At 37.8% G+C, this 25,659-nt stretch overlaps 3 protein-coding genes and 3 long non-coding RNA genes across 6 annotated transcripts; 2 read left to right on the top strand and 4 right to left on the bottom strand.

Moving 5' to 3' along the window:
• The first annotated feature begins 657 nt into the window (after positions 1-657).
• On the top strand, positions 658-1,735 carry LOC103833898 (translation initiation factor IF-1, chloroplastic). Its single transcript, XM_009109944.3, has 2 exons — positions 658-910; positions 1,132-1,735. The coding sequence occupies exons 1-2, from the start codon at positions 831-833 to the stop codon at positions 1,475-1,477; spliced, it is 426 nt and encodes a 141-aa protein (XP_009108192.1). The 5' UTR covers positions 658-830; the 3' UTR covers positions 1,478-1,735.
• LOC103833897 (LEAF RUST 10 DISEASE-RESISTANCE LOCUS RECEPTOR-LIKE PROTEIN KINASE-like 1.4) lies at positions 1,613-11,876 on the bottom strand. The gene is made up of 6 exons (XM_018653679.2): positions 11,041-11,876; positions 10,779-10,811; positions 10,082-10,105; positions 9,658-9,981; positions 9,266-9,571; positions 1,613-9,199 (listed from the first exon to the last, which is right to left on the bottom strand). The coding sequence occupies exons 1-6, from the start codon at positions 11,816-11,818 to the stop codon at positions 8,580-8,582; spliced, it is 2,085 nt and encodes a 694-aa protein (XP_018509195.1). The 5' UTR covers positions 11,819-11,876; the 3' UTR covers positions 1,613-8,579.
• A 224-nt stretch (positions 11,877-12,100) lies between these two features.
• LOC117128000 lies at positions 12,101-12,965 on the bottom strand. The gene has a single exon (XM_033279239.1). It carries the CDS (start codon positions 12,908-12,910, stop codon positions 12,158-12,160), a length of 753 nt encoding a protein of 250 aa, XP_033135130.1. The 5' UTR covers positions 12,911-12,965; the 3' UTR covers positions 12,101-12,157.
• Positions 12,966-18,792: 5,827 nt separating this feature from the next.
• LOC117128005 lies at positions 18,793-20,808 on the bottom strand. The gene is made up of 2 exons (XR_004451076.1): positions 19,624-20,808; positions 18,793-19,516 (listed from the first exon to the last, which is right to left on the bottom strand). It is a non-coding gene; the product is annotated as an uncharacterized LOC117128005 (long non-coding RNA).
• A 1,071-nt stretch (positions 20,809-21,879) lies between these two features.
• Positions 21,880-23,817, bottom strand: LOC117128002. The gene is made up of 2 exons (XR_004451072.1): positions 23,596-23,817; positions 21,880-23,398 (listed from the first exon to the last, which is right to left on the bottom strand). It is a non-coding gene; the product is annotated as an uncharacterized LOC117128002 (long non-coding RNA).
• On the top strand, positions 22,850-24,495 carry LOC117128001. The gene is made up of 2 exons (XR_004451071.1): positions 22,850-22,976; positions 23,445-24,495. It is a non-coding gene; the product is annotated as an uncharacterized LOC117128001 (long non-coding RNA).
• Positions 24,496-25,659: the final 1,164 nt, after the last annotated feature.

Here is a 25,659-nt window from a genome sequence, read left to right as displayed (position 1 = left end):
ATTTTTTTTTTTATACAAATGAAGTTATTAACATATGTTAAAAATTTATTTCTACAGCTATATTTTTTCAAAGATCATATGTTGAAGAATATTTTTTATTTGATTATTTCAAATTATGAAAACTCGAAAACGTAATAAAAAAGGTAAAATGTATAAAACAAATCCCTATATTAATAAAGTAATAAGAAACCTAAACAATAAAATTAAAGAGTTATAAAATACATAACACTAAAATATAAATTGTATATTTAAATATATATAATAATATCAAAATTAAATATTTATAAAATAAAAATATACCCGTATGGTGTGCGGGATAAACTCTAGTTATTAAAAATGAAAGGAGTACGATTTTAGTTAAATGAGCATGTATTATAGATAAGTGTGTCGCCAGTGTATCATAAACAGTTAAGATATAATTTTATGTATGAATGTCGGGGGTGTACAATCAAATTCGATACGAAGTTAAATCTGAATTCGGATTTTTGAAATCACAATACTACTAAGTCACATTCGAATATTATAAAAAAATCTGATTCAATTTTGGGGCATATCCGATTGCATCTTGGGTCTTTTAGAAAAGTTTCATTTTGGGCTTTATGAAATTGCATTTTGGGCTTTATGAAATTGCATTTTGGGCCTTGTGCAAAATGTATACGGGATTCTTCCAGGAATCGTGTACCTGAACGCAGCGTATCATATCTCAGTCACGCCAATTCTCGACCAGAGACTCGAAACTTGTGGTGGTTTCTCTATAGAAGGGGGGATTGGATTATTCGCAGAGAGACGCTTTGAAGATAAGAGAGAAGCCATAAACCCAAAAAAAAAATATGCTTCAACTCTGTTCCACTTTCCGTCCTCAACTTCTCTTTTCTCCTCAAATCCGATTCACAGATGGAGTTTTGATTCCGTAAGTTCTCCAGTTTCACACGACAATTCCTGTTTTTCTTCTCTGATTCCGACATGTCTTCAGTTATGTTCTGTAATAACTAGAAACAAATATATCACTTGTTCGATGGACATAAACATCACTGTTTGTGTTTAACATTTCGAGTTAGGGATTTGCTTCTTTACATAAAAAATCAATTCTTTAATTCTTTTGTGTGTGTGTGTGTGTTTTTTTGGCAACAGCCGACTAAACTTTGGTTCGAGCAATTCAGTTGTGAGTTTCCGCCCAGTGATACGGTGCCAGAGAGTTAGCGGAGGTCGAGGAGGAGCCAACCGAAGCAAACCAGCCAAGCCTCCTGTTAAAGAAGGCAGCAACAAAACAGTGATCGAAGGTTTGGTCACCGAATCGCTTCCCAACGGCATGTTTCGAGTTGATCTTGAGAATGGAGATAACATTCTTGGGTACATTTGTGGGAAGATTAGGAAGAATTTCATACGAATTCTCCCTGGAGATAAAGTGAAAGTTGAAATGAGTGTTTATGATTCTACGAAAGGTCGTATCGTTTTCAGAATGAGTAGTAGAGACTAAAAGAAGAAAACCAAAAAGGGGTTGTTGTTTCAAGATCATGTTATATTCTATTTTTAAGTGCAGTAGGCAAAGTTTGATAAAAGCTTCAACATTTATGCAGTATGAATACATGATTAGGCTTTTATGGATAAAGCATTTTTTTTTAATGTCCAAGTTGTTTCTTGTTTTGATACTACTAGTGCTGTTTTTGATAACCAGACGAAGTTGTTAAAACTCTTTATTGAGAAGCACTGTGTGTAAAATTATAGCTCTGTCGTCCATTCTTTGAGCTAAGCTCAATTTCATAGTTTGAATGTGGGTCTCTTTATCAGTTTTGTTATTGTTGAGATGAAGTTTTTGTTCACTCAGTGTTGCAATATTCAAACATGGCCGTCACATACAGTTATAGGCACTGAATGTTTTGAATGTTAAAATCATATCTCAACAGAAGCTGACCTTGTCTCAGTTGGTAGAGCAGAAGACTAGTTGCTGTAATCTTTAGGTCGTTGGTTTGAGTCCGGCAGGTCTGATTTCTTTTGCCGTTTATGTGTGTTTTGGAATCTGGTTTTGGGCTTTAGGCCTTCAACTCTTCCGGGCTTTCTTTATGCTAGTTGAAGAAAACCCTCTCCAAGAGCAGAATATATAAACATTTGCAACTCGAATCCTTTCAATTAATCATAAATTCACATGATGTCCCTCTATTTAATATTTAGATCGACAGTAATTTTCTTTAACCTGTGTTTCTCAACTTCAAATTTCTCGGTCGAATTACCTTTTTTGGTGTAGTGTATTTGTTCCGCAGTTCCAACTTTTTTGAGCAACTTAATGGTTGAATACAAAGTCAAACACCTTTATCTTCCAGTTCCAAAGGCATGTTTATTGGAGAGTTCTTATGGTGGGATTCTTAGCGTAATATAAGAACCGTCTCTTAACATTTAACTTAAAAAATTAAGAATCAGCTTTTAAATAAGAGTTTTAAGAAACGGTTTTTAGTTTTTTTAGTTAAAGTTAAGAAACAGTTCTTATATTAAGCTAAGAACCCTATCTTAAAAACCCTACAATAAACATGGCCTACGCATCATTAACCCTAAGAACCCAAATGGGTGTCTTAATGATTTTTTAGTAATTAATGTTAGTTAAGAACCAACAGTTAAGATATACCTAGTTTTTGAGCTCCAATGGTAGGTTCTTAATTTGGAGTTCTTAAAAAAAATTATTAAAAATATTTTATTAAAAATATAATTTATTTATTAAATAAAACATATTAAAAGATAATATTTTAAATATAGTTTTTAAAATTTACAGAAAAACAAGGATTAATAAAATAAACGAGAATAATTTGAAAGAAACATTCTGAATTCAGTTCTTTACTCCATAAATATTCAACCAAATCAATTTTGAGTTGTTGATGCATTTGTCTATCACGAATTGTAGTTCGAACACCCATCATATTGGCAATATTTGTAGGCATATTTGTTGAAAAATTGAGATCGACATGTGAACTTCCGGTGTCTTCTCCTTGTTGGAACTCTGAAACATCAAATTGAGTATATCCATCTCGTTCTTCTTCTACTATCATATTATAGAGTATGATACATGCTCTCATAATATTTTCAATTTTGACTTTATCCCAAAAAAGTGCAGGATTTTTAACAATGACAAATCGAGCTTGCAAGACTCCAAAAGCACGCTCGACAGCTTTTCAGACAGCTTTTTGATGTTAAGAAAATAAAACCGCTTTCGGCCCTTGTGGTATGGAATAGATTGGATAAAAGTTGCCCATTTCCGATAAATATCGTCGGTGAGATAGTAAGCCAAATGATAATCTCTTCCATTCACAAAGAAAGTGACTTGCGGAGCTTGACCTTTGATTATGTCATCAAAAACAGGTGAGTGAGCAAGAACATTGATATCATTTAAGGTACATGGAGGTCCAAAAAACGCATGTTATATCCATGAAACAACCACCTCCAAAAAGATTGTGGGGTTTCCCAAACCACATGAATATTGCCCTTTCCAAACGGGGAACAATTCTTCCACTCTCAATGCATACAATCGATGCTTCCTATCATCCCGGAAAATCCACGAACCTCACCAATATCAAGTAGACATTGAAGATCAGTCGGTGTTGGTCTTCTAAGGTACTCCTCGCCGAATAAATATATTATTCCTTCCATAAAATGTTCTACACATGACCGAGTAGTAGTTTCACCGAGTCGAAGGTATTCGTCAACAGCATCAGCTGCAGTACCATATGCCAAGACACGAATAGCTGCTGTACACTTCTGAAGTGGAGAGAGACTAAGCCTTCCGAGAGCATCTTTCTTTTGTTGAAAGAAGTCAACTTCATTGGAGAGTCGATCAACAATGGCTTGTTCATTCTAAATCGTCGTCGGAATAGATTTTCAGGATATGTTGGAGTTTCACTGAAATAATCATTCTATAAACATACACCGCCTTCTGCACGGTTTCGTTCGATATAAACTCGTTTTTTCCTTTTTTTTCTTTCTTCTGCTTGATTACCATAATCAATGGCAAAATTCTCGGGATTGTTTATGGCTCCAACGTATGGTTTTTTGCCAGTCGGTGATAAAAACTTCAAGCATTGGTGGTAAACTGATGGGACTGCCCTCATCTGGTGTAACCAGGGACGTCCTATGATGGCGTTGAACGGCATGAAATGATCAACTATGGTGAACCGGTTTCGGAGCTCGACGTCGTGGGTTCTGGTGGTTAGTGGCACGACCCCGAGCGACCAAACCGACTTTCTCCGAAACTATTGAGGGGAGTCTTTTCGTGATCAGTTACTGGGGTCGGTTGGCTAATTGATCGTAGTGTCTTTTGTGAAACGACATTGACGGTGCTCCCGGAGTCAACGATAATCCTTGAGAAGATGGTGCCCGCAAGCTCCAACGTGATTACTAAGGCATCGTCGTGGGGCATATCGAGCTTAGTGACTTCGTGTTCGTGGAAGTTTATAGTCTCGACTTCGCGCATTATCTCTTCGGAGGGCGCGACGTCTGGTTTGTCAATTGCTTGTCGCGAGGAGTCGAACTGTTTGTCACTGGAGAGACAACCTCATTTTTGGAGAGGAATGTGTTGACCCTTCGCATCGCGGTCGATTTTCGACGACTTCAGTTTTCCCGATCTAGAAAGATCGAGATCGATCGATTCAATGCAGTTGGACCGTGCGTGATTAGGATCCATAGTCGCGCTTAGGAAACTTAGATCGATTTCTTAGCAAAGAAGTTTTTCGTTTATCTTCCCAACAGTCGGCACCAAAATGTAGATCCTAAAATCTACACTAAGAATTTGATAGTGGTCGGGGGTTTAATCAAGGGAAGATAAATGATGTAGGCAACGATATCTTTAGAACACAACGATATAATCAGATTCCGGTAGTCAAAAATAGATTTTTTTCATGAATAAGATCGAATACAATGAGTAAAACAAGATTGAACGTTACAGTGAGATCGTTAAGAGAAAGGATCTAAAGATGGATGAAAATAAGGTCAAAGTGTGGGTGTAGCTCTCTCTAGGTTTTTTCACGTGTGTCTCTCCATGTATGTTCTCCTCTCTTTATAGTAGGTCGACTTCGTGATCTCCGTAACTACTCCATGATCTCTGTATCTTTTTCCGCGACCTCTGGGCCCTCGAAGTCTCCGTCTCGAGCTCGTATACTCACTATAGGCTTTAGCTCTTTACGGTCCATATCCTCGATTGTGGCCCATTAGCATATTAACCAAAATTGGATCCAACAAATATCAACTTATATTTTCTTTCAAAATGTAAGAGCATATTATCATAACTATTTTTTTTTAACATCAATCTAATTTTATTACATATTAGAAGAACATACATAATCCTTATGTAGAAATGTAGAAATAGCAACAGGTATGAAATTATAACATATAAATAAATCACCATTAGGAATAAGATCTTTAGTTAGTTTGTCTGCTACCATATTTCCTTGTCTTCTAATCCAACGCATTTCGATATCTTCAAATTTGCGGCTCTACCATCTTATCTCTCTGACCCAATTATATATATTAAACTGTAGCTTCTACGAATTGATTGTGTCCATCACTTGTTGATTATCTCCTTCAAAACACACATTTTTTAGTCCTCTGACCCAACAATGTTGCATTGCTAATAAAAGTGCTTGGAATTCTCCCTCTAATGGCGATGAGACTCTGTTTCCAACTGCTGAGCCGCAAATTTAAAACTTCCAAAGTTATCTCGTACTACCCATCCAGCTCTACTTTGAGTAGTTGTATTGTAGAAAGATCCGTCTAAATTGCATTTCATCCAACCTTCTCTTGGTCGTTGCCAAGTGATACTCTGTTTTGTTAACCGTCATGTACCATTATACACTTCTTCTTGACTATATTTTGACCATTCTGCAGCATCCGCATTAGCTTGATGAATCACAGACCACCACTGTATATTTCGTTGCTGAAACATCATCATATTTCTGCTCTTCCATATCCTCCATAATAAGTAAATCGGCAAATCTTTAATATGAGCCAAGGATGATGATCTATTACAAGTAAGACATGCCTCTATCTTTTCCTCTAGAGTACTATAAGAGCCATTAATGATATTACTAGATATACCTGTTGCACGCCAAATCTTTTGAGCATACGGGCAATCAAATAGCATATGTTGTTCTGTTTCAATAGCAGAGCAACATCGCATACATTGATCATATCTAGTAATATGTCTCCTCTTAAGATTACTTCCAACCACCAAAGATCTTGATAATGTCTTCCATAGAAAATGTTTGATCTTCGGGGGAGAATTCATTTTCCATACTCTTTGCTTGATCAACGGATCTCCCCATATTGGTTCGATAATGTCATTGTCTGGCAAATGAGTACTCAACCAATAGCCTGATTTAACAGTATATATACCATCATCCGTATAATGCCACCCCAACAAATCCAACTGAGCATTTGAGCTAATCTTCAATGATAATATCACCTCCACATCTTCAGGCACTACATTATCTCTGAGTTTATCTATATTCCATCCAGTACCATCCTCTTTCATATAATTTCTAACACTTTCAAGTACCTGAGTTCCGTTGCGTGATCTAGGAGCTATCGGAGGATGAACTTGTAACCACGGATCAGCCCACATGTTAACCGTAGAACCATCTCCAATAATAAACCGCATACCCCTCTTTAAAAGATCTCGCCCATAGATCAAAGACTTCCAAGCATAGGAGGATTTCCTTTTAATAGTTGCTGTGAAAGTATTTCCATCAGGGAAATATCGAGCTTTGATGATTCTGGCCATTAGACACTGAGGATTCTGTATGATCCGCCAGACTTGTTTACCAAGAAGAGCTTGATTAAATTTCTCTAGATCTCTAAATCCCAATCCCCCTTCTCTCTTTGGAACCGACACTCTTTTCCAACTATACCAATGCATTCCTTTTTTAACTCCTGATCCCCACCAAAACTTAGCAAGAATGGAGTTTATTTCATCACATATATTTCGAGGGAGTCGAAAAACATTCATGGAAAATATGGGCATGGCAAGTGCAACCGCCTTTAATAAGACTTCTTTACCACCATGTGAAAGAAACTTCTTATTCCATCCTTGTGTCGCAGCCTTCACCTTGTTGATTATGTATTGAAACATCTCGCTCTTTTTTCTTCCAAACTGCTCTGGAAGACCCAAATATTTTCCATTACCTCCTTCATTATGTATCCCCAGTAAACTTCTCATTCTTCGCTTAGTATCCTCAGAAACTTTACTCCCAAAGGTTATAGAAGATTTTTAAAGATTAACCGCTTGACCTGAGACAGCTTCATATTGATTCAGAATCTCTTTCAGTCTTCTTCCTGCCTTCGGGTTAGCTAGGGAGAAGAACAGTGAATCATCAGCAAATAATAAATGATTCACTGCAGGCGCATTCGTTGCAACTTTAACACCCAGAAGAGCTCGATCTCCCATTGCTTTGTTCATCAAATGAGATAAAACTTCTGCGCAGAGGATGAATAAATATGGAGACAGAGGATCACCTTGTCTTAATCCTCTCTTTGGAGTAATATGGCCTTCAGGTACTCCATTGATTAAGACAGAAAATCTTACTGAAGTAACACAGGTCATGATCCATTGTATCCATTTTTGGTGAAAGCCCATTCTTATCATTGTCTCCTTCGAGAAATCCCATTCTAGACGATCATAAGCTTTGGTGATGTCCGTTTTGACCGCCATATATGAATTTGCCTGACGCTTCCTTGCTTTGAGGCTATGGAAAATCTCATGAGCAACAATGATATTGTCTGAAATCATTCTTCGTGGAATAAAAGCCGTCTGATTCTCTGTGATGATGTTACTTAGATGCTTCTTCAATCTGTTGATAAGGATCTTTGATATGATCTTATACGTTACGTTACAGAGAGCAATGGGGCAAAATTCTTTCATACCAAATGGAGGATATATTTTTGGTATCAAGCACAAATTAGTGTGATCCATCTTCTCATCAAATATACCCGAATCAAAGAACTGCTTGACTTCTTTCATAATCTCCTCCTTGACAATATCCCAATTTTGATGATAGAAGACTGCAGAAAATCCATCCGGGCCTGGTGTTTTGTGAGGACCAATTTCAAAAATTGCCGTCTTGATTTATCATAACTATTGTAAAGTGTTTTAAAATGAACAAAGATAAAAGTTGCAAAATACTTTTATGTAAATAGTTAATATTATTTTATGCACATACTTAAATTTTTTTTTTTTTTTTGAAACTCATACATGAAGATTTTGTTTCATAGGTAAATAGAGATATCGTTACTATTAGAATTGGAGTTAGAAATTTAGAATGGTAATGTGTGTCACAAGATTCACAACAGAGACACTAGAAACTACATGGGACAAACGAATATTCGAACTTTAACTGAATCGAGCATTACCAATTACATATATTATATGTTGTTTTTTCTTACATTGCACAAACATGAAAAATAAGACCTACGATAGTAGGAGTTTAGACGTATTAGCGTCAACATTTTAATTGGTAGCCAAAACCGTAATCAAACATAGATAAATTAAAAGATCTTACATGAAATTATAAAGTAAAAACTCACTTACAAGCCCTAATAATAACTTGTCAAAAAGGAATAGCCTCCATATCCTCTGAACTGCTCTTGCTCGTCCACGTATCAGTTTCACGCGATATCGGCGGAGGAACACTAAGTCTGAGCAATCCAACATCATCTCCGCCAATATCCACCACATCCTGGCCGATCTGCTCCTCCTTAATCCCTCGCAAGATCTTCAGGATCTCATCCATCGTCGGCCTCATTTCCCTCTCGTGCTGCAAACATCGAAACGCAAGCTCAGCCACCGACATCATCTTCCTCCTCACCTCTGGATCCTTCTCGAATCCCAGGCTCGGATCAACGAGCTCGTGCAACGCGTTGCTCTGGATTTTGGCAACAGCCATTTTCGCGAGGTTGACGTCGTGGCTTTTCCTGGTGATGTCTACAGCTTCTTTGGAAGAGATGAGTTCTATTAGCACGACCCCGAAGCTGTAAACGTCGCTCTTCTCGTTTAGACGGTAACATTGGAAGTACTCCGGGTCTACATAGCCCGGAGTACCTTGCGGCGCGGTGGAGACGTGAGTTTGATCCATTGGAAACAACCGTGAGAGACCGAAGTCGGCTACTCTCACCGTGTAGTTCTCGTCCAGGAGAATGTTTGTTGTCTTCACATCCCTATGTATGATCCCTGCAAAATCATTCTCTGGTTAACCTAACTTGATGGTCAAGTAATTTGTTATAGTTTGTATTTTACCGGATGCGTGGAGAAATGCTAAACCGCTTGCGGTTTCGATCGCAACGTTTAGACGAACTGACCAGCAAAGAGGACGAGATATAGCACGATCTCCGTGGAGATGATCTGCGAGGGTTCCGTTTGAGATATACTCGTAGACAAGTAAAAGCTCTTTGCTATGTCTCGATGTGCATCCGTATAGAATCACAAGATTCGGATGCTTCAACGATTTCAATATCTCGACCTCGTTCTTGAACTGTTCAACGTGTTTTAGCGATCTTTCGTATAGTCGTTTCACTGCTACAGCTCGTCCATCCTTCAGCACGCCTTTCAGAAATTGCCAAAAGATTCTTGAATCAATACTTCAATGCTTATTCTCGAGGAGATTGAAAAAGAGAGAGTGGGTTCTTTACCGTAGTAGACTGTACCGAATCCGCCATCTCCGAGTTCTCTAGAGAAATTTTGAGTGGCTTCCTCAAGTTCTTCGTAGCTGAAGACTTGAACTCCAAAGAAGACGCTTCTGTTTGCAGTGCTAGACACTGAGGGGAGAAGAGGGAGATCGGTGTATGAAACTGTTGTGGAAGTTGGATTGTTTGATGCTTCCTTACTCGAAGACGTGATGACCAAGTCTTTTCTAATGTATTGAGCTGCCTGTGCTTTCTTTCTCCATTTGAACGTACAGAACAAACCTCCGGCTATAAGAATGATTCCCACCAACCCTAAAGCAGTTCCGATTCCTAGAGACGAAAAAACAGGCTTTCATATTAAGATATATATGATAATGTGTTTGCGTATATGATATCTAATTGGGTGAAGCAAATGAATAATATTAAGTACCTGCTTTCTTTCCTGTTGAGAGGCCTGCATCAACAGAATGACACCAAGAAAAGGTTAGTCTAAACTTTTAAGAGAGAATTGTGTATCTTTCTACAAACTAAAAACATGACACTTGTAACGCAAGGGAGATTCCTTAAATAGATATCAGAAACTAGAGGGAATAAAAAAAAAAGGGAAAATTGTCTATTTTTACCTACCAAATTTAATAGTGCCTAAATGCAATCGGAAAAAGCTGGTTAGTGATAAATACAACTTCAATTCGAGTCAAATAATTTTAAGAAAAACAATCTAAATCTTGATCGGTTAAAATGATTTTTAGGAAAACATAAACCAAAAACTGTTTCACAAACCATAAAATAATCATCCCAAAGTTTCAAAGGGAGAAGATGAAGACTTATCATAGTATATATAATTTCAAATTTATAGTAATATTTTAAAGTATACTTTAGTCTAGTGATTCAAAAGTCCCCTTCAAAGGGTTCAATGCTAGGGTTCAAGTTGTCATCTTAAAAAAATTCTGTACTTTTTTGTTAATTATAATTGAATTGAAGTTTGTATTTAGCATGAATTTCAGGTCATATTTAGCATGAATGAAATTGTTAGAGTCCAAATAGGCATTTTCCCAATAAAGAACTAGGTGATCCTGTGTATAGTAATCAAAGTCATGTTGCTTGAAAGAAGAGGAAAATAGTAGTACCTGCTTTTGTTGCTCCAGTAGAGAGGCCTGTATCTATGATATGGCACCAGAAAAAAATGTTAGTTCAAACTAAATATGGAATTTTGAATCTTTCTAGAAACAAAATAAACTTGAAACCGCAAGTACTTTGTATACAGTGATCAGAAACTAAATATATTCCATGTTCATGATCCAATCAAAAGGTCGGCGGATATGGATTTAAGGAAGGGATAATTGGTGGTTCTTGTAGAAGAAAATTAGAATAAATAAAAAGAAACCTTACCCCAGTTTGTAGAACCACAAGTAACATTTTGATGCCCGTCAATACAATAACAAATAAATCCATTAGAGCTCTGATTATATCCACAAGCACCCTTAGAATTTTCGCACGTCAAACATTCTCCGTTAGCTCCAAGCTTGAAACCCTCTACGATAACCTTCTTTAGACTACCTAGAGTTGGAACGCTTTGCAGTGTGTTCAGAGACGTTCCATCTGCGGGAATGCTGACGTGACGTTTGCAAATCTCACCAAGTGCAAGAGACGATCGGTTTCTCGACACATAGTAACTTTTCTCATCATCATCATCGTCATCTTCACAATCGAGGTCACCAAGGTAAGTAGAATCAGTTTGCGTAACCTCGGGGCATCCGTAGTATATCGTCATCATCTCGGTGCCAGTAGCGAATGGAAGGACGTATTCGTTGAACAACGGCGAGTTTAGCGGGTATGGTGGACAGAGATCGCCTGTATAATCCGATCTAGCGAGTCTTACGACACGAGAGGTAGAGTTTGCCTCTAAGATTATGAACTTTGCAGAGGAGATGGTAAACTCCGCAAATCCTCCGCTACAGTTGAGTTTGAACTCGGGGTGGCCACATGCTTCTCTACCAGATATCCAGAAAGGGTAAAAAAGACCTTCTTGATTACCGCAGCTAAACGGGGCACTGCAGAGTCTGTGAAGCTCCTCACTAGCCGAGTAAACACAAGAAGGGATCACAAAGATCATCCATATAATTCTATAGGAGATATGACTTTTCGTTGATGGAAACAAACTGGTCATTGTGTTCTCCCTCTGTTTTCTTGCCTTGAAGGTCACTCAATAGGAAAATTGTGAAGGAGGAGGAAAACGCTCGGAACAGATTTAAACGATTTTCTTTTTCTTTTTTTCCTTTGCTTCTTGGCAGTTTTCCCTTGTTGTTTATGAAATTTAAATCAAGTTCCCACCGACGAAACTAAAAAGTTGGGTTTTTTGCATAAACCTCAACATCAACGACTTTTTTGCTAAACTGTAAATATCATATAGATGAAAAAAGATTTTACAAAGTAATATCTTATGTCTGAGCCATCTTGGCAAAAAGAAATAAAAATAAGATGGATCACTTATAAAACCAAAAGAAACCTATCGCAGCCACATCGCCATGAGGGCTTTGAAAGATTTTCTTTTCCTCCTTGCTGAGATGATATTTCTCAGCTGTTTGTCAACACTATGGAACACGGTAGCAGCAGGGATCGATGTTTGATTGTGGACTAAGTTATTCCTTTGTTTCCATAGGGTGAAAATGACTGTTTGAACCGCTAGTTTCCTCAAGAGGGTTAGCCTGTTTGAAGGTGAGGACCGGATCCAGGAGAGGAGTTCAGACCATGTGGTAAACATTGTTGGCGGTGGCTGACATCTGAGAAGCACTTCTCGCCAAACATCAATACTGTAAACGCAGGACAGCATTAAGTGGTCTCTAGTTTCGTCATATCCTGAGCAGAAAGGACATGCAGGCGAGATTGAAATCCCCCACGCTGCAAGTCGAGAACGGGTGGGTAGCCTGTCATAGTTAGCTACCCACATGGTGAATGCGTGCTTTGGGATTCCTCCTTTGAACCAAACGACATCTACCCAATCTTTAAGCTCTTCCCGCGGCCGCAGCACCTCCCATGTGGTTGACGACCTGAAAGAATGTAACGGAGAATCACCAGCTATCCATTCATAATCATCATTCACATCAACAGGAAGAGGCAAACTAATAGTAGTAAGATAAGTATGGAGTTCAACTTCCTTTTGGGATCTTGGGTGCGGCAGCGACCAAACAGAGTCATTTATTGCGTCAGCCACCACAGCATTCTTCCTTATCCTCAGAGATCTTGGCCCAGCACTACCCATATGTTCGATTAACTGACCGAGGGGCGTCCATACGTCGAACCAGAAACTGGCTCTCCTCCCATTACCCAGCCTTGTTTTACAAAATTGAAGCGCAAGAGGCCTTAGGTCTAGCAATCTGCGCCAAGCCCAAGAGTCCGTCACTCGAGCCTCGATGGTCCAGAAGGAGTTTTCACTCAGGTGTGTGCTCCAATGCCAGTTGGCCCACAACGAGGGAGATTTTGATTGTAACAACCAGAGGAATTTGAGGCAGAGCACATGGTTCCACACCGAAAAGCTCCTAAGATCCAGTCCGCCTTCCTCTTTAGGGAGGCAAACCGTATTCCATGCGATCTTTGCCAAACCTTTTTTCTCAATATTACCAGACCAAAGGAATCGAGAGCAGAGAGATTCTATCGACTTAATGCAACCTTTAGGTAAGATAAACGCGGAGAGCCAGAAAGTAACAATTCCAAATATGACTGTTTTGAGAAGCTGCAGCCTCCCAGCAAAAGAGAGCATCTTGGCCGACCAGGATTGGAACCTCGAGGTGATTTTAGTCATCAACGGGGCGTACTCCGAGATTTTGAGCTTCCTGCTCATAAGTGGGAGACCAAGGTATCTGATAGGGAAGTGACCAGAGGTAAATCCATAGCTGGAGATAGCAGTTGATTCAGATTGGTCAAGACCCGAGGTGAAAAGCTCAGTCTTAGTCGTGTTCATATGAAGACCTGACCAGGAAGCAAAGTCATCGAGACATTCAGATATTCCATGCAGGCTGTTGCTTGTGCCGTCGAAAAATAACATTACGTCGTCCGCAAACATAAGGTGCGAGATCTTGAGCTGTTCAGTTCGTGGGTGGTAACCAATGAGTCCAGATTCGTATCTTGAGAGTAACAACCGTGACAGACACTCCATAGCCAGAACAAACAAGTAAGGCGACAAGGGATCACCCTGACGGATGCCCTTAGTGCTTTTAAAGAAACCACCGGAGACTCCGTTGACAGAGACAGAGAAAGATGTCGTAGATAAACAATCAGCTATGAGGCAGATATAGTTCTCCGGTATGGCAATAGCCCGCAGGGTAGCAGTGATGAAATCCCAGCGCACACAATCAAAAGCCTTTCTCAGGTCTACTTTCAACATACCTCTAGGCGATAAGGCCTGGGTGTTGTACCCGTTCACCAGGTCAGTAGCTAAGAGGACGTTCTCCGCTAAGAGGCGGCCAGGCAGGAAAGCAGATTGGGATTGAGAGATCAATAGAGGGAGAATTTCCTTGAGTCTCGAGGCCAAAATCTTGGAAATGACTTTGTAGATCGTGTTCAAACACGAGATAGGCGTAAAATCCGTCGTGTGAGAAGCGTTTACCTTCTTAGGGATGAGGACCAGGTTTGCTGAATTCCATTGTTTCAACAGCTGGCCTGAGCTAAAAAATTCCAAGATGGCATCAGTAACCTCGGGGCCCACAATAGACCATGAAGCAATGAAGAATTCAGCCGAGTAGCCATCCGGACCGCCGGTTTTATTTTTTGGTAAAGAGAGAAAAGCCTCCTTTATATCATCAGCTGTGAACTCTTTATTGAAGCTAGCGACCTGGTCCGCTGAACATTTGAAGTCAAAGAGGAGGTCCAAGTCGCTTTGGATGAACATAGGCTGCGAGACGGGGCTTCCTAGCAGATCAGAGAAGTAATCAACGCATAGCTCTTGGATACCCAACTGAGAGTCGATTCGTTCCCCAGTACCAGAAAATAGAAAATGAATATGGTTCATGGCCTGTCTAGAGGCAGCATATTGATGGAAGAGTCTTGAGTTTCCATCTCCACAAGCCAACCAATTTATACTCGTTCTCTGGTAGAAGAAAGCGGTTTCTGCAGCTGACAACTCATCCCATTCCTGCTGAGCCTGGAGCTCATTATCGGCGTTAGTAGTAGAAGGGAGTGAGAGCATATCGTGCTGCGCTTGCAGGAGCTTTTCGTGGGCCTTCGCCGTTTTTTTCTCTATACCTGAGTAGTTTTGATTGCTAAACTCTCGTATTACATTCTTCAGCAGCTTCAGCTTCTTGGATACCCTGTACATTGAGGAGCCAGTAGTGTTGAAAGAGAACCAGCTTACACATACCGTGGCGAGAAAATCCGGGTTTTGAATGAGGAAGTTGTAGAAACGGAAAGGTTTTCTTGCCCTTGTTCTCTCTGGCTCAAGCGTGATGGATAAAACTGCGTGGTCCGAGAAGTCTGGTTTACCCACAAACGCCACTGAGGAAGGAAAGACTGAATACCAAATGTCGTTCACTAGGCTCCTGTCAAGTTTCTTAGCCACCGGAGCGCTCTTGCGCTTGTTCCACCAGGTAAAGGTGGTGCCTCGGAAGTTGAGATCATCCAAGTTAGCATCAGAAAGACATTGATTAAAATCCCTGATCCTCTTGTCCATGTTTAAAGTTGGGACCAGCGAGTGTTCCGAAGGCTCCCTGATTTGATTGAAATCTCCTAATATCAGCCAAGGTTTCGTGTCCAGACCATGAGAAACAGACAAAGCCGTGATCTCAGACCAGAGGAGAGAGCGCTCGGCGGGGTCGTTAGAGGCGTAAACTATGGAGATAACCACCGTAGATTGAGTAGCCGATGGCCAAGTAACCTCAGCAGTAATCATCTGGAGGGACTTGGAGATAATTGTAACCAAAAGCGAAGGATGCCAGACGATCCAAATCTTCCCGATAGGAGAGAAAATATAGTTATCTTCAGCTGACCATCCCGGAAAAAGTTGCAACAAAAATTTATTCATCTTGAGATGCTTCACATGAGTCTCAAGAATGCCGCCAAAAAGGGGAGAGTTTTTCCTAACCCATTTACGTAATCCGCTGCGGTGGTTAAATTTATTTAGACCGCGTACATTCCAGCAAAAAATGTCTGTCGACATAAGACTAATAAAGTTTGGGGCTCCTGTCCCGGTTTCCTTTCTGGGCAGAGTTCTTCAGACCCGAAAATTTCTTCTTATTTCTAACTACCTGGAAACCCAACTCCAAATCATGCTTACTCAGTTCCCCTTCCTCAAGATCCGAGTCTGAGGTCTCCACATCAGAGGAGTCTGGTTGGACATCTGAGTGGGAGGAACAGGAGGTACCTGAGCCGCATTTTGCCTTCGCTGATCTGAGATAGTAAGGCGTGCTGCTTGATTCACCGATGACTGAGTCTTTTGCTGTTCCGAGCTTAGTGTTTTGCAGGAGCACTGTCTGCGCGGACTGCTTGTTCTGAACCGGTAGAGCTGTGTGCACTGACTGCGCAATCTGCAAAGACAGCACTGTCTGGGCTGTCTGAACTGCCTCCGCCGACTGCACCTTCACGTGTTGGTCAGCCTGAGAGGGGGGCGAGCCAGTGTTGTTCGCCACTGTTTGGTCAACCTCCCTCCATATCTGCTTATCCTTTGACTTGCCCCTACGTGTCTTCCTACCCGCGGCCTGTCTTCTCAGCTGAGGACAATTCGCCTGAGTGTGCTTCTCTGAGCTGCAGTGGTTACACGTTTTGATCACCGAGGGACATCTCTTAGAGGTATGGCCAATCTCTCTGCATATTTCACAGATAGGGGGCATCCAGGGACTAGATACCAAGACTCTGCTGATTTCTCCTGAGTCAAACTGGACATTTACGGCTTCTGGGAGCGGCTTCCTCGGGTCTATTACCGTAAGCACCTTGGCCACTTCCAGATTAGTTTTATTGGCAGTCGCAGGGTGCAAAAACTTTGGGTGCCCCACCAGACCAGCAATCCTTTCCAAGCCATCCTCATTGAAGAATTGGAATGGTACTTTCCTCAACTCCAACCAGATGGGCGCTGAGGTTAGCTCAGGTTTGGAAGGTACGACCCCCGGTTCCCATTTGTCCACAAACATGGTTTGACCCTCAATCTGCCATAGACGTTGATGAATCACTCTGTGACGTGTTGCAGCGTTCGGGATCCGGAAGAGAAAAGCAAAGCCTTCCATCTTCGATACCGATATGTCACGATATTGCTTACTCCAAATTCCGTTTACAATATTATGGAGAGTGCCCTGAGAGGGCGGATCAGAGTAGAACTGACCAAGAACAAAGGGCTCCCAAGACTTTCTGTTCTTCTCAATTACTGAGTTTGGAATTTTAATGCAAGCCTCTCCTGATGGAAGCGTGAACGCTTCCCCTTTTCTTGACAGACTCTTGCCGTAACCCTTAACGTGGGTGCACCAAGTATCCACTGGAGCTGCGTTAGCGTTTTGGGCGATGTTTACTTGCTCAGAGACGGGAGTTGCGCTTGAATTTGTCGCAGCCAAAGGAGGTTTGTTGCCTTGGACAACTTCCAAGGTTGGCTGCATATTTGCCAGTTTTGGAACCGCCTCAGTACCTGCAACAGCTTCGGAGGTTTGGACGGTAGAGGTAGATACTGGAACAGCTACTTGCGAGCTCGAAGTGTGAAACTTGGCATCAGCAGTAGCTAGATGAAGGGATGCGTCAGAGTTAAGCTCCTCAAGAGAGATAGCTAAGACATCCAATACTGAAACAGAGGAGATTGGAGGCACACTGGCAAAGCTCAACTCACTGTTTGTAGATTTTGATTCATCACTAACCGGAGATGGATCTGCCGAAGGAACGACGATCACTGTCTCACTGGTTGGTAAAGCAGGTTGGATGGAGCCCAGATCTGAAGATTCAGATGATTGTAGAGCAATCTCATCAGCTGGGGGGCTGATTTGTGCCTCAGATACAACCATGGAATCCGCCGGGGGCAGATCACTCACGACAGGAATTGTCGGGAGAGGGGGTTTTGTTTCTGGTTTCGCCGGTGACTTGGCCGGAGATTTTTTGGGTTTCTTCTTCTTCATCTGCTTCGGCGGGGGTTTTGCCGGAGACAGATCAGTGAGACCGGAGAGGATCCGGCGCCTAATTAGACGTCGGTGGGAGGCGGGGATCGGCACTGTTTAGGGTGGAGATCGCCGTTAAAGTCGCACTTTAGAAAAAGAGAGAAAGTAGCCGTTTTTTTAACATCAACAACTTACTTTTTCTTTCCATACTCTTAAAATGATTATGCATATAACTCAACATCAACACGTTGATTTTTGCTTTGCCTTATGATTATGCATATAACTCAACAATAACCTTCTCTTTAACGTTCAAGACTTTTAGTCTTATTAAATAGACGTAATTCTTTACGTTTGCTTTAAAAACAATCAAATTGTTGATAATTAGCCTCTTAAATATTCTATGGTCGATAAAGTCAAAGGGAAATTTAAAGGATGAAGATGAACTCATTTAGAAGATAGTATGATACGGATTTTATCATTCAATTCTTCTTAATCCCATTAAAATTTTATTCAATGTCTCCTCATTTTTGGAGAAAATTCTTGATCATTGGCGTCTAGCTGATATTATCTTCTGAATACATCCCTTCCGATTTTGTTCTTATTCTCTACCGCCTTCTTATTCAAATCTTATTCTGTCTCAGTTTCTGTTTTCCCATACAAGAAGGGAAGATAAATTAAAGAAGAGATGAGTTTTCTAGTGTAACTTCATAAAGTAATGTGACTAAAAAAATTAGGGAAGTTTATTAAAATGACTCAAATTTATTGTGTTATTATTAAAATGATTCATATTTATCGATAATTATTAGAATATTTTTCTGTTCGAAATTTCCCTTACTCATAGTTATAACAAAAAAACATTAATAAAGTATTCTTAGCCGCTGGTTGTCGGCATATTTATTTTTAAAAAATGAATCTTTTAAGTAATATGTTTAGAAATTATGTTTAGAAAAATAACTCTACTATTAAAGTGGTGTCAGCCTTTCTTAAAACCATCATATTTGTTTTTACGACAGAGTTAATTGTCCGATTTGTATGGAAAACACGAATAAGGTAGCAGAGTTGTTATAAGTGGTAGACTTTTGTGACCGACTTATTTTCTTATGTACCGACTTAATTTCTTATGTCCGACTTATTTTCTTATGGCAAATTTATATATCTGACTTAAAATAGTTGGCAGATTTTTTATTTTATGTAGTCGTAAACTTTTTAGTTTATGTTGTGGCAGATTTATTGACGAAAATCTGGGTTAATGTCAACCAAACTTAATTTAATGTTCAATTTTGACCTTGGTTATATTACTTTTGAAACTTGTTTATTTTTAGGTTAATTAAGATCAGAATTAAGTAATTTTTGGTAACTGTCGTCATCTCTTTCATCCATATTTTTTTCCTTATCAAATTATTCCCTTTCATGGTGGTTTTATCACTTGTTACAATTCTTATTGCTTGGAGAAACATGGATCACATTATTTTCGTCTGCGGAACGTGAAGATTTGAAAGAGAGAACTGGTTATTTGAAGTGGATAATGATCAAGGTAGTGAATTACTTGAAGCTAACTACGAAATTAGATAGGAGGATTTTGTGAAAGTAATATATGAGCTGAGTGATTGTGAAACGCTGATACCTCTCCTCCTCTCCTCACATGTTCTTCCAAAGAATGAAACATATTCTTCAAGCTTCCTCCTTGTTCTCAACGTAGCTTCTCCTAAAAGAAGAAGACAAAGGGTGATATGGGTTCATCTTCAAGTTGAATCTCTTCACTTCCCTTCGTTTCTCTCCGCACACGTGCATATCAAATAGAGCAATCACTATCATAATAACACCACATCCCTCACTAAGATTAAAGCCAAAACAGAGAATGACGAATCTAGTTTGAACCCTAAGAAAACTCAAATCGATGAATCAAAAATATTACCATTTTTTAAAAGCGCTTCCATCAGCAGCACAACGAACGAAGTGAGTGAGCGTATACACGTGATGCAAAAACAGTACCCATAGACAAATCTTCACGGTTGCTGCGAGACTCGAGCGCATACAAATCAAGAGCCAGTAGGGTCAATGCGCACCAACATTGAGGACTGTTCGCACCTTCGAAAAATCAGAAAGCTCGAGTTGAGAGAAATTTTAGGGATTTTTTTAGTAGTGCTCCTTCTAAAACTTCTAGACGAGCGTGGATGGGTTTTCTGTACTTTCTTTCGCCCAAAAATTAGTCTAGCAATGATAAAAGTTTATGGGTTATTCTAGTTATTACATGTATTATTTGAGTCATTATAAGTAATTTATGGTGCCGGAAAGTTTACTTAAATGACACAAATTAGTTGTGTTATTACTAGAATGACTCATATTTTTTTGAAAATTATTAAAATATTTTTCTGGTCGAAATTGCCCTTGTCCATAGTTATAAAAAAAAACATTATCAAAATACCCTTAACTTTTGATCGATGGTAGATTTATTCTCAAAAAAATAAATTTGTCAAATAATAAGTCTGTTTATAAAATATGTATTAAAAAAATCTACCGTTAAAATGGTGTGAGACTTTCTTAGAAACGTAAGATTTGTTTCCACGGCATGGTTAATTGTTCAATTTGAATAGAAAAAGAATATGTCTGTCGATTGAGGTAGCAGATTTGTTATAAATGATATATTTTTGTGGTCAATTTATTTTATTATGTTCGATTTATTTTCTTATGGCAGATTTATATATTTGACTTAAAATTGTTGATAGACTTTTTGTTTATGTGGTGGCAGACTTTTTAATTTATGTTATGGCAGATTTATTAACAGAAATCTAGATTATGTAAACCAAACTTAATTTAATGTTCAATTTCGACCGGTTTAGATTAATTTCGAATCTGGTTTATTTTTAGATTAATTAAAATTAGAATTAGGTCATTTTTTGTAGTTGTCAACTTGTCATCATCTCTCTCATTTTTCTTTTCTTCCTTATCAATTTATCCTTTTTCATGGTGATTTAATCACTTGTTGCAATCTTTATGTTTGGAGAAACATGAACCCAACGATGTATCAAAGAAACAATGTTATTTACTGAGTTTGAGCTAAGGTAAGAGTCAGTACTCAAACTTAGTTATAAGCAGTGTTTTGAAACCCGATCCGGACCCGCAGTTAAACCGGTAAATCCGGTGATCCAGAAAAAATCCGGTTTGGGTTTTTCAGAAACCCGCGAAAACCCACTAAAACCCGGAACCCGATACCGGTTGAACCACCGGTTGAACCAATAGATAATTTTTTAGATTATGTTTTATATTCTAAGTTTACAATTAAGAAGTTAAGTGCTGTCAAAAAAAAGTTAGGTTTTCCCTTTTCAGTTTTATATTGTGATTTTTAGATTTTGATGAAGATTTCACTATGCCACTCAAAGAAAATGAAGTGAACGATGGTAAAAAGAACCAAAATTAGTTTATGTGATTTGGTGTTAGTTTATTTCCGTTATTGACAATTTATTACAATGATCCTTAACTTTTAGTTTATTTTGAATTTGAAGTTTAGTTTATTATTTACATTAGACATTTAAATATTTCTAATTTTTATATCTTGATTTTTTTAGATGTCATAACTCTTACTTTGTTACATCAAATTTTAAATAGTCTAAACAATTTTTTGATATTTTGTATGTCAAATGAAAATAAAAGTATAAAAACTAAAGTTAAGTGTTTTCTAAATACCTTTTAAACATAAAATATATACATATCCAAACTATTATTTTATATTTTAAAAAACATTTTAAAAATATAAACTTTAATTTTTATGTATTTATTTTCATAGATAATATAATATTATATAAAACAATTAATTCATTTTTTTAACCCGCGGTTCATCCGCGGTCGACGCGGTGACCCAGCAACCCGGTAAATCGTTCGGTTCATTGTCCGGGTCGGGTTTAAAAACATTGGTTATAAGGTTTCATGCCTCACCAATATCTGACTGGAGTGAGTGAAATTCTCTGGTTATGCTTCCATGAATTCAAGTCGATATTTTCATCTAGACATACATACTAGCGGCTGCTAAGCTTAGATTGCACATAAGTTGTAGAAGAAGGCTTTGCTTATTTATTCAGAGTAAATTGTCAAGAACAATAACAAGGGAACCATATATATACACTAAAATGCTAATGATTTTAGCTTATGTTGCCGGGCTTCTTTACAAGGTATGTACTAAATGATACTACAAGTTAATAAATAATGTAATAAATACATGTATACGTAAGAAATATTGGGTACCATATCTTTTAATAGCTCCATATCCATTGAAAAGTACTCCACTTTCATCAGTCACATCTTAATGATGAGGCTTCATTGTATAAGAGCATCATTATTGGAAGTTTCTTAAGGCATCCCTTAGGGAAGAGGGGTGAGAAGCGAGGAAGAAAGAGAAGGGAAAAGCATTTAATTAAAGGATGTCCCTTACTTTCCAATGACAAAAAAAATAAAATAAAATAAGAGACTTTCTTTCTCTCTCTCTTCATCCTACTAATAATCCTTTATATACTAAAGCACAAGTCACCTAACTAATCAGAATATGACATGTGGCAAAAACATTTAAAAATAAATATTGATACAAAATTATCTTTCTAAAAATCACATTCAAGTCCCGAGTTTTCAGTGACTCCAAATACCTACATTCCTAAAAAAATTCCCATTATAAACACCACGTTCAAAAATATGATCCGATTTAAAACTGCCTCTATACCTTCTTCATCTCTCTTCTTCTGCATTGCTTCTTATTTTTCTTTTTTCTCTTTCAGATATTCGCCAGATGCAAGAAAATCCATACAAGTCATATTCTTTTATTATTTGTTTCAGCTTGAAAATGGCATCTGAAGTCTACTCCTGTTTTAAAGCGTTGTCAGGTAACAATAAGTATCTCTAACTCTTTTATTTATAAAATTAGTATTTATAAATCTGTTTTTTCTATTGCCTATTTTAGGAAACTATTTGCCTTGCTTTAATCCAATAAAATCAGAAATGTAGGGGGAAGAAGAAAAAAAATAAGCTTTAACAAGAAAGAAGTATATCAGGCCAAGATACAATCAAGCAAAAGATAAACTCAAATTACAGACAAAACGAAGGAGCATTCTCTGAAAACAATTGTATCCTTACTTCTTTTCTAAATAATTCTCTCTTACTCTTTAAAATTCTATATTATGTTTTTGTAGCCTCGAAGGTGGTTAAGCATTTTCAAATTTAAAGATGTGGAAAACAACAGCAGCAACAACCAAAAAAAAATAACACTCAACCGAAGGAAAACAGGTATCAACTATCTACAACTATGATAATGCAAATATAGTTTTTACAAATTTGTTTGTTATGGTTTGACAATTTCACTAATCTATTTGTTATGAACAGAGCATTTTCGACTATCTTAGGAATTTTTAGAAAAAAATTGTATATTTACGTACATGATTAATAATATTTTTTATTATATTAATCTTATCAGAACAGTCATTAAAACAATAAAAATAAAAGTGAATAGATTAAGCATGACTTTTTTAATGCAAACAAAACTTGACCCGTGCTAAGCACGGGATGGTAATACTAGTGTTGCTCTAAGGTGTGTGTTAACCAACAACGGTGACTTTTTAGGACCTGCTACAGTTCTAGTTGAATCCTATTTTTCTTTTCCCCAAATCACAATGTATAATCCAAAGCTCAAAATCGCTGATCCAATGACACTACACACAACACATATATGACGAGATTTTATATAACCATTTATAGAGATGCATATGAGGAACTATTGAGGTTAAGTGTGAGTTGTGATGGATTAGATTACAAGTAAGCGTATCCTCAAGTACATGGAAGAGATTACAGATAAGGTAAAAAAAGTTTTGATATCTGATCACACTCTGAATGCTAAAATTGAACTTACATCACAATTCCATGACAGAGTTTCATTTCTCTCAAACATGTCTATTGCATCCTCAAGCTTAGGCAAAGGTCTTGAAGGATCTCCATGTTCGTCACTGCAGTATATCCCACAACGTTAGACTCAAACAGAAAACATAAAAGAAGGCGCTTCGAAGATCTATATAAACCTGGTCCACGGAGCTGGCTTGTTATCACATCTAACAAAAAGGTAACAATAGACCTTAAAAGAACCCTATGAAAAACAGAAGAATAGTGTTTCAAAAAAAAAAAAAAAAAAAAAAAAGGAAAAACAGAAGAATAGGTCAGGAAAATAATCACCCTCTCTGCACAGACATAACTGGTGGAAAATATTATTAAGCTGTATGCATACCTGCACTCCAACTTTTAGCTAGCACTTCTCAATCCTATAAACACCATCATATCTCACTCCTGCCTCAGGGGCATATGCGGATCTTTTTATTTGTAAGACCTGTATATGAAATATAAAAAGTTGGGATCACTTCTGGTCAGAGTTTATCAAGTGAACATCCAGTTATTTCGAAAGATAACAATCTTTTCTTATTCCCTTCATATAGCACTGGCGCACAGAAAAGCATTCCATAATTTTACCGTAGGAAAGCTAAAGAACTGAGAATGTGAGTAAAGTGTTGAGGTGCTAGAAATTAGGGTTTTCAAAATCTAACATTCAATCAAACAATACATGTTAAGAACATGTAATAACAACTTAGAATTGCATAGATTCAGGACTTATACTTTCAATTATCTTTGATTTAAATCTGGATTTGTCAGAGGTAATCTCGGATTTAGGGTTCCTCTTGTATGACAGAGACGGCGGCGAGCTCGGGTGGAGGTGACGAAATGGAAGGCGGCTGTGACGGAGAAGTCGTCGGAGACAGAAGTGAAAAAAAGGGTCTGATTTGCTTTTGTCGTCTTCGGAGAACATGACCCACACTCTCTCGACGACGAAGTGAATTTTTTTCTGGAAAATAATTAAACATTTCTCTATTAATAAATCTCAGTGGCAATTTTGTGAATAATAAAGGGAAGGGGTGTTTTGGTATTTTTGTTTGCCTTATGAGTTATTCTAGTAAATACAAATTATGAGTTATTCTAGTCATTACATGTTTAATTTGAGTTATTTTGAGTAATTTCTCTTACATATATGCCCTGTTCAAAAACGCGCTCTAGGCGGACGTTTAATCGCTGCAAATCCGTTACACGGCCATCAACCGTGGCGAGTTGACCATGTTCGGTCTATTACTCGGGCTGTGTAAAAATATTGCATAATAATAAATATTTATTATTTATATTTTAGTAAGATAGAAGTTTATTAAAGATATGATAAATAAAAAATATGTTAATGTATTTATACAAATCAGAAAAAATTATCACCAAATTTTTAAATTGGATAAAATGAAGAAAAATAGTAGTTTATATAATTTTAAATTTGTAGTAATATTTCAAAAAGTTACTTTTATCTAGTTGTTGGTATGCCCCTTTAAAAAGGTATCACAACACGGTTTGAGTCCCATAATGATTACAAAAATAATAATATTCAATAAAATTTTTAAATTGGAATTATAAAAATACTAAAATATATCTATTATATTTTAATATATCTGTTATATTTTAATTAATATTATAAATTTTTAAATAAAAATATTTTCTATAATTTTTAAAAATTTAAATTTATAAGTTTATATTTATTATACTATTATGATTTTTGATATTTTTATAATTATATAAAACATAAATATTGTTAATTTATTATTTAACCGCTGATGCATTTGGTAGTTAACCAGTCATAAGTATCCCGCAAACGCACCAATTTCTAACCGCTAGAAACCGCAACCACCCGCATCTGCAAACTCCTGTAACCGCTGCGTTTGAACCAGTCAGGCCTATATATCACAAAATTGCATTTACTTTTTCATTCACATATCTAAAAACACTATATGGTTAATCATGCTTGAAATGAAGCAACAGAAGGATGAGTGAGATATTAGTGATTCATGGAACCGCGCGAACGAAGATTACATGGTCAGCAAACAAATATTTTAAACTA

The sequence above is a fragment of the Brassica rapa genome, chromosome A09 (genome assembly GCF_000309985.2).
Source record: "Brassica rapa cultivar Chiifu-401-42 chromosome A09, CAAS_Brap_v3.01, whole genome shotgun sequence".
Taxonomy (NCBI): Eukaryota; Viridiplantae; Streptophyta; class Magnoliopsida; order Brassicales; family Brassicaceae; genus Brassica; species Brassica rapa.
Note: the sequence above shows the minus strand (reverse complement) of the source record. Positions and strands in the feature narration are given on the sequence as shown.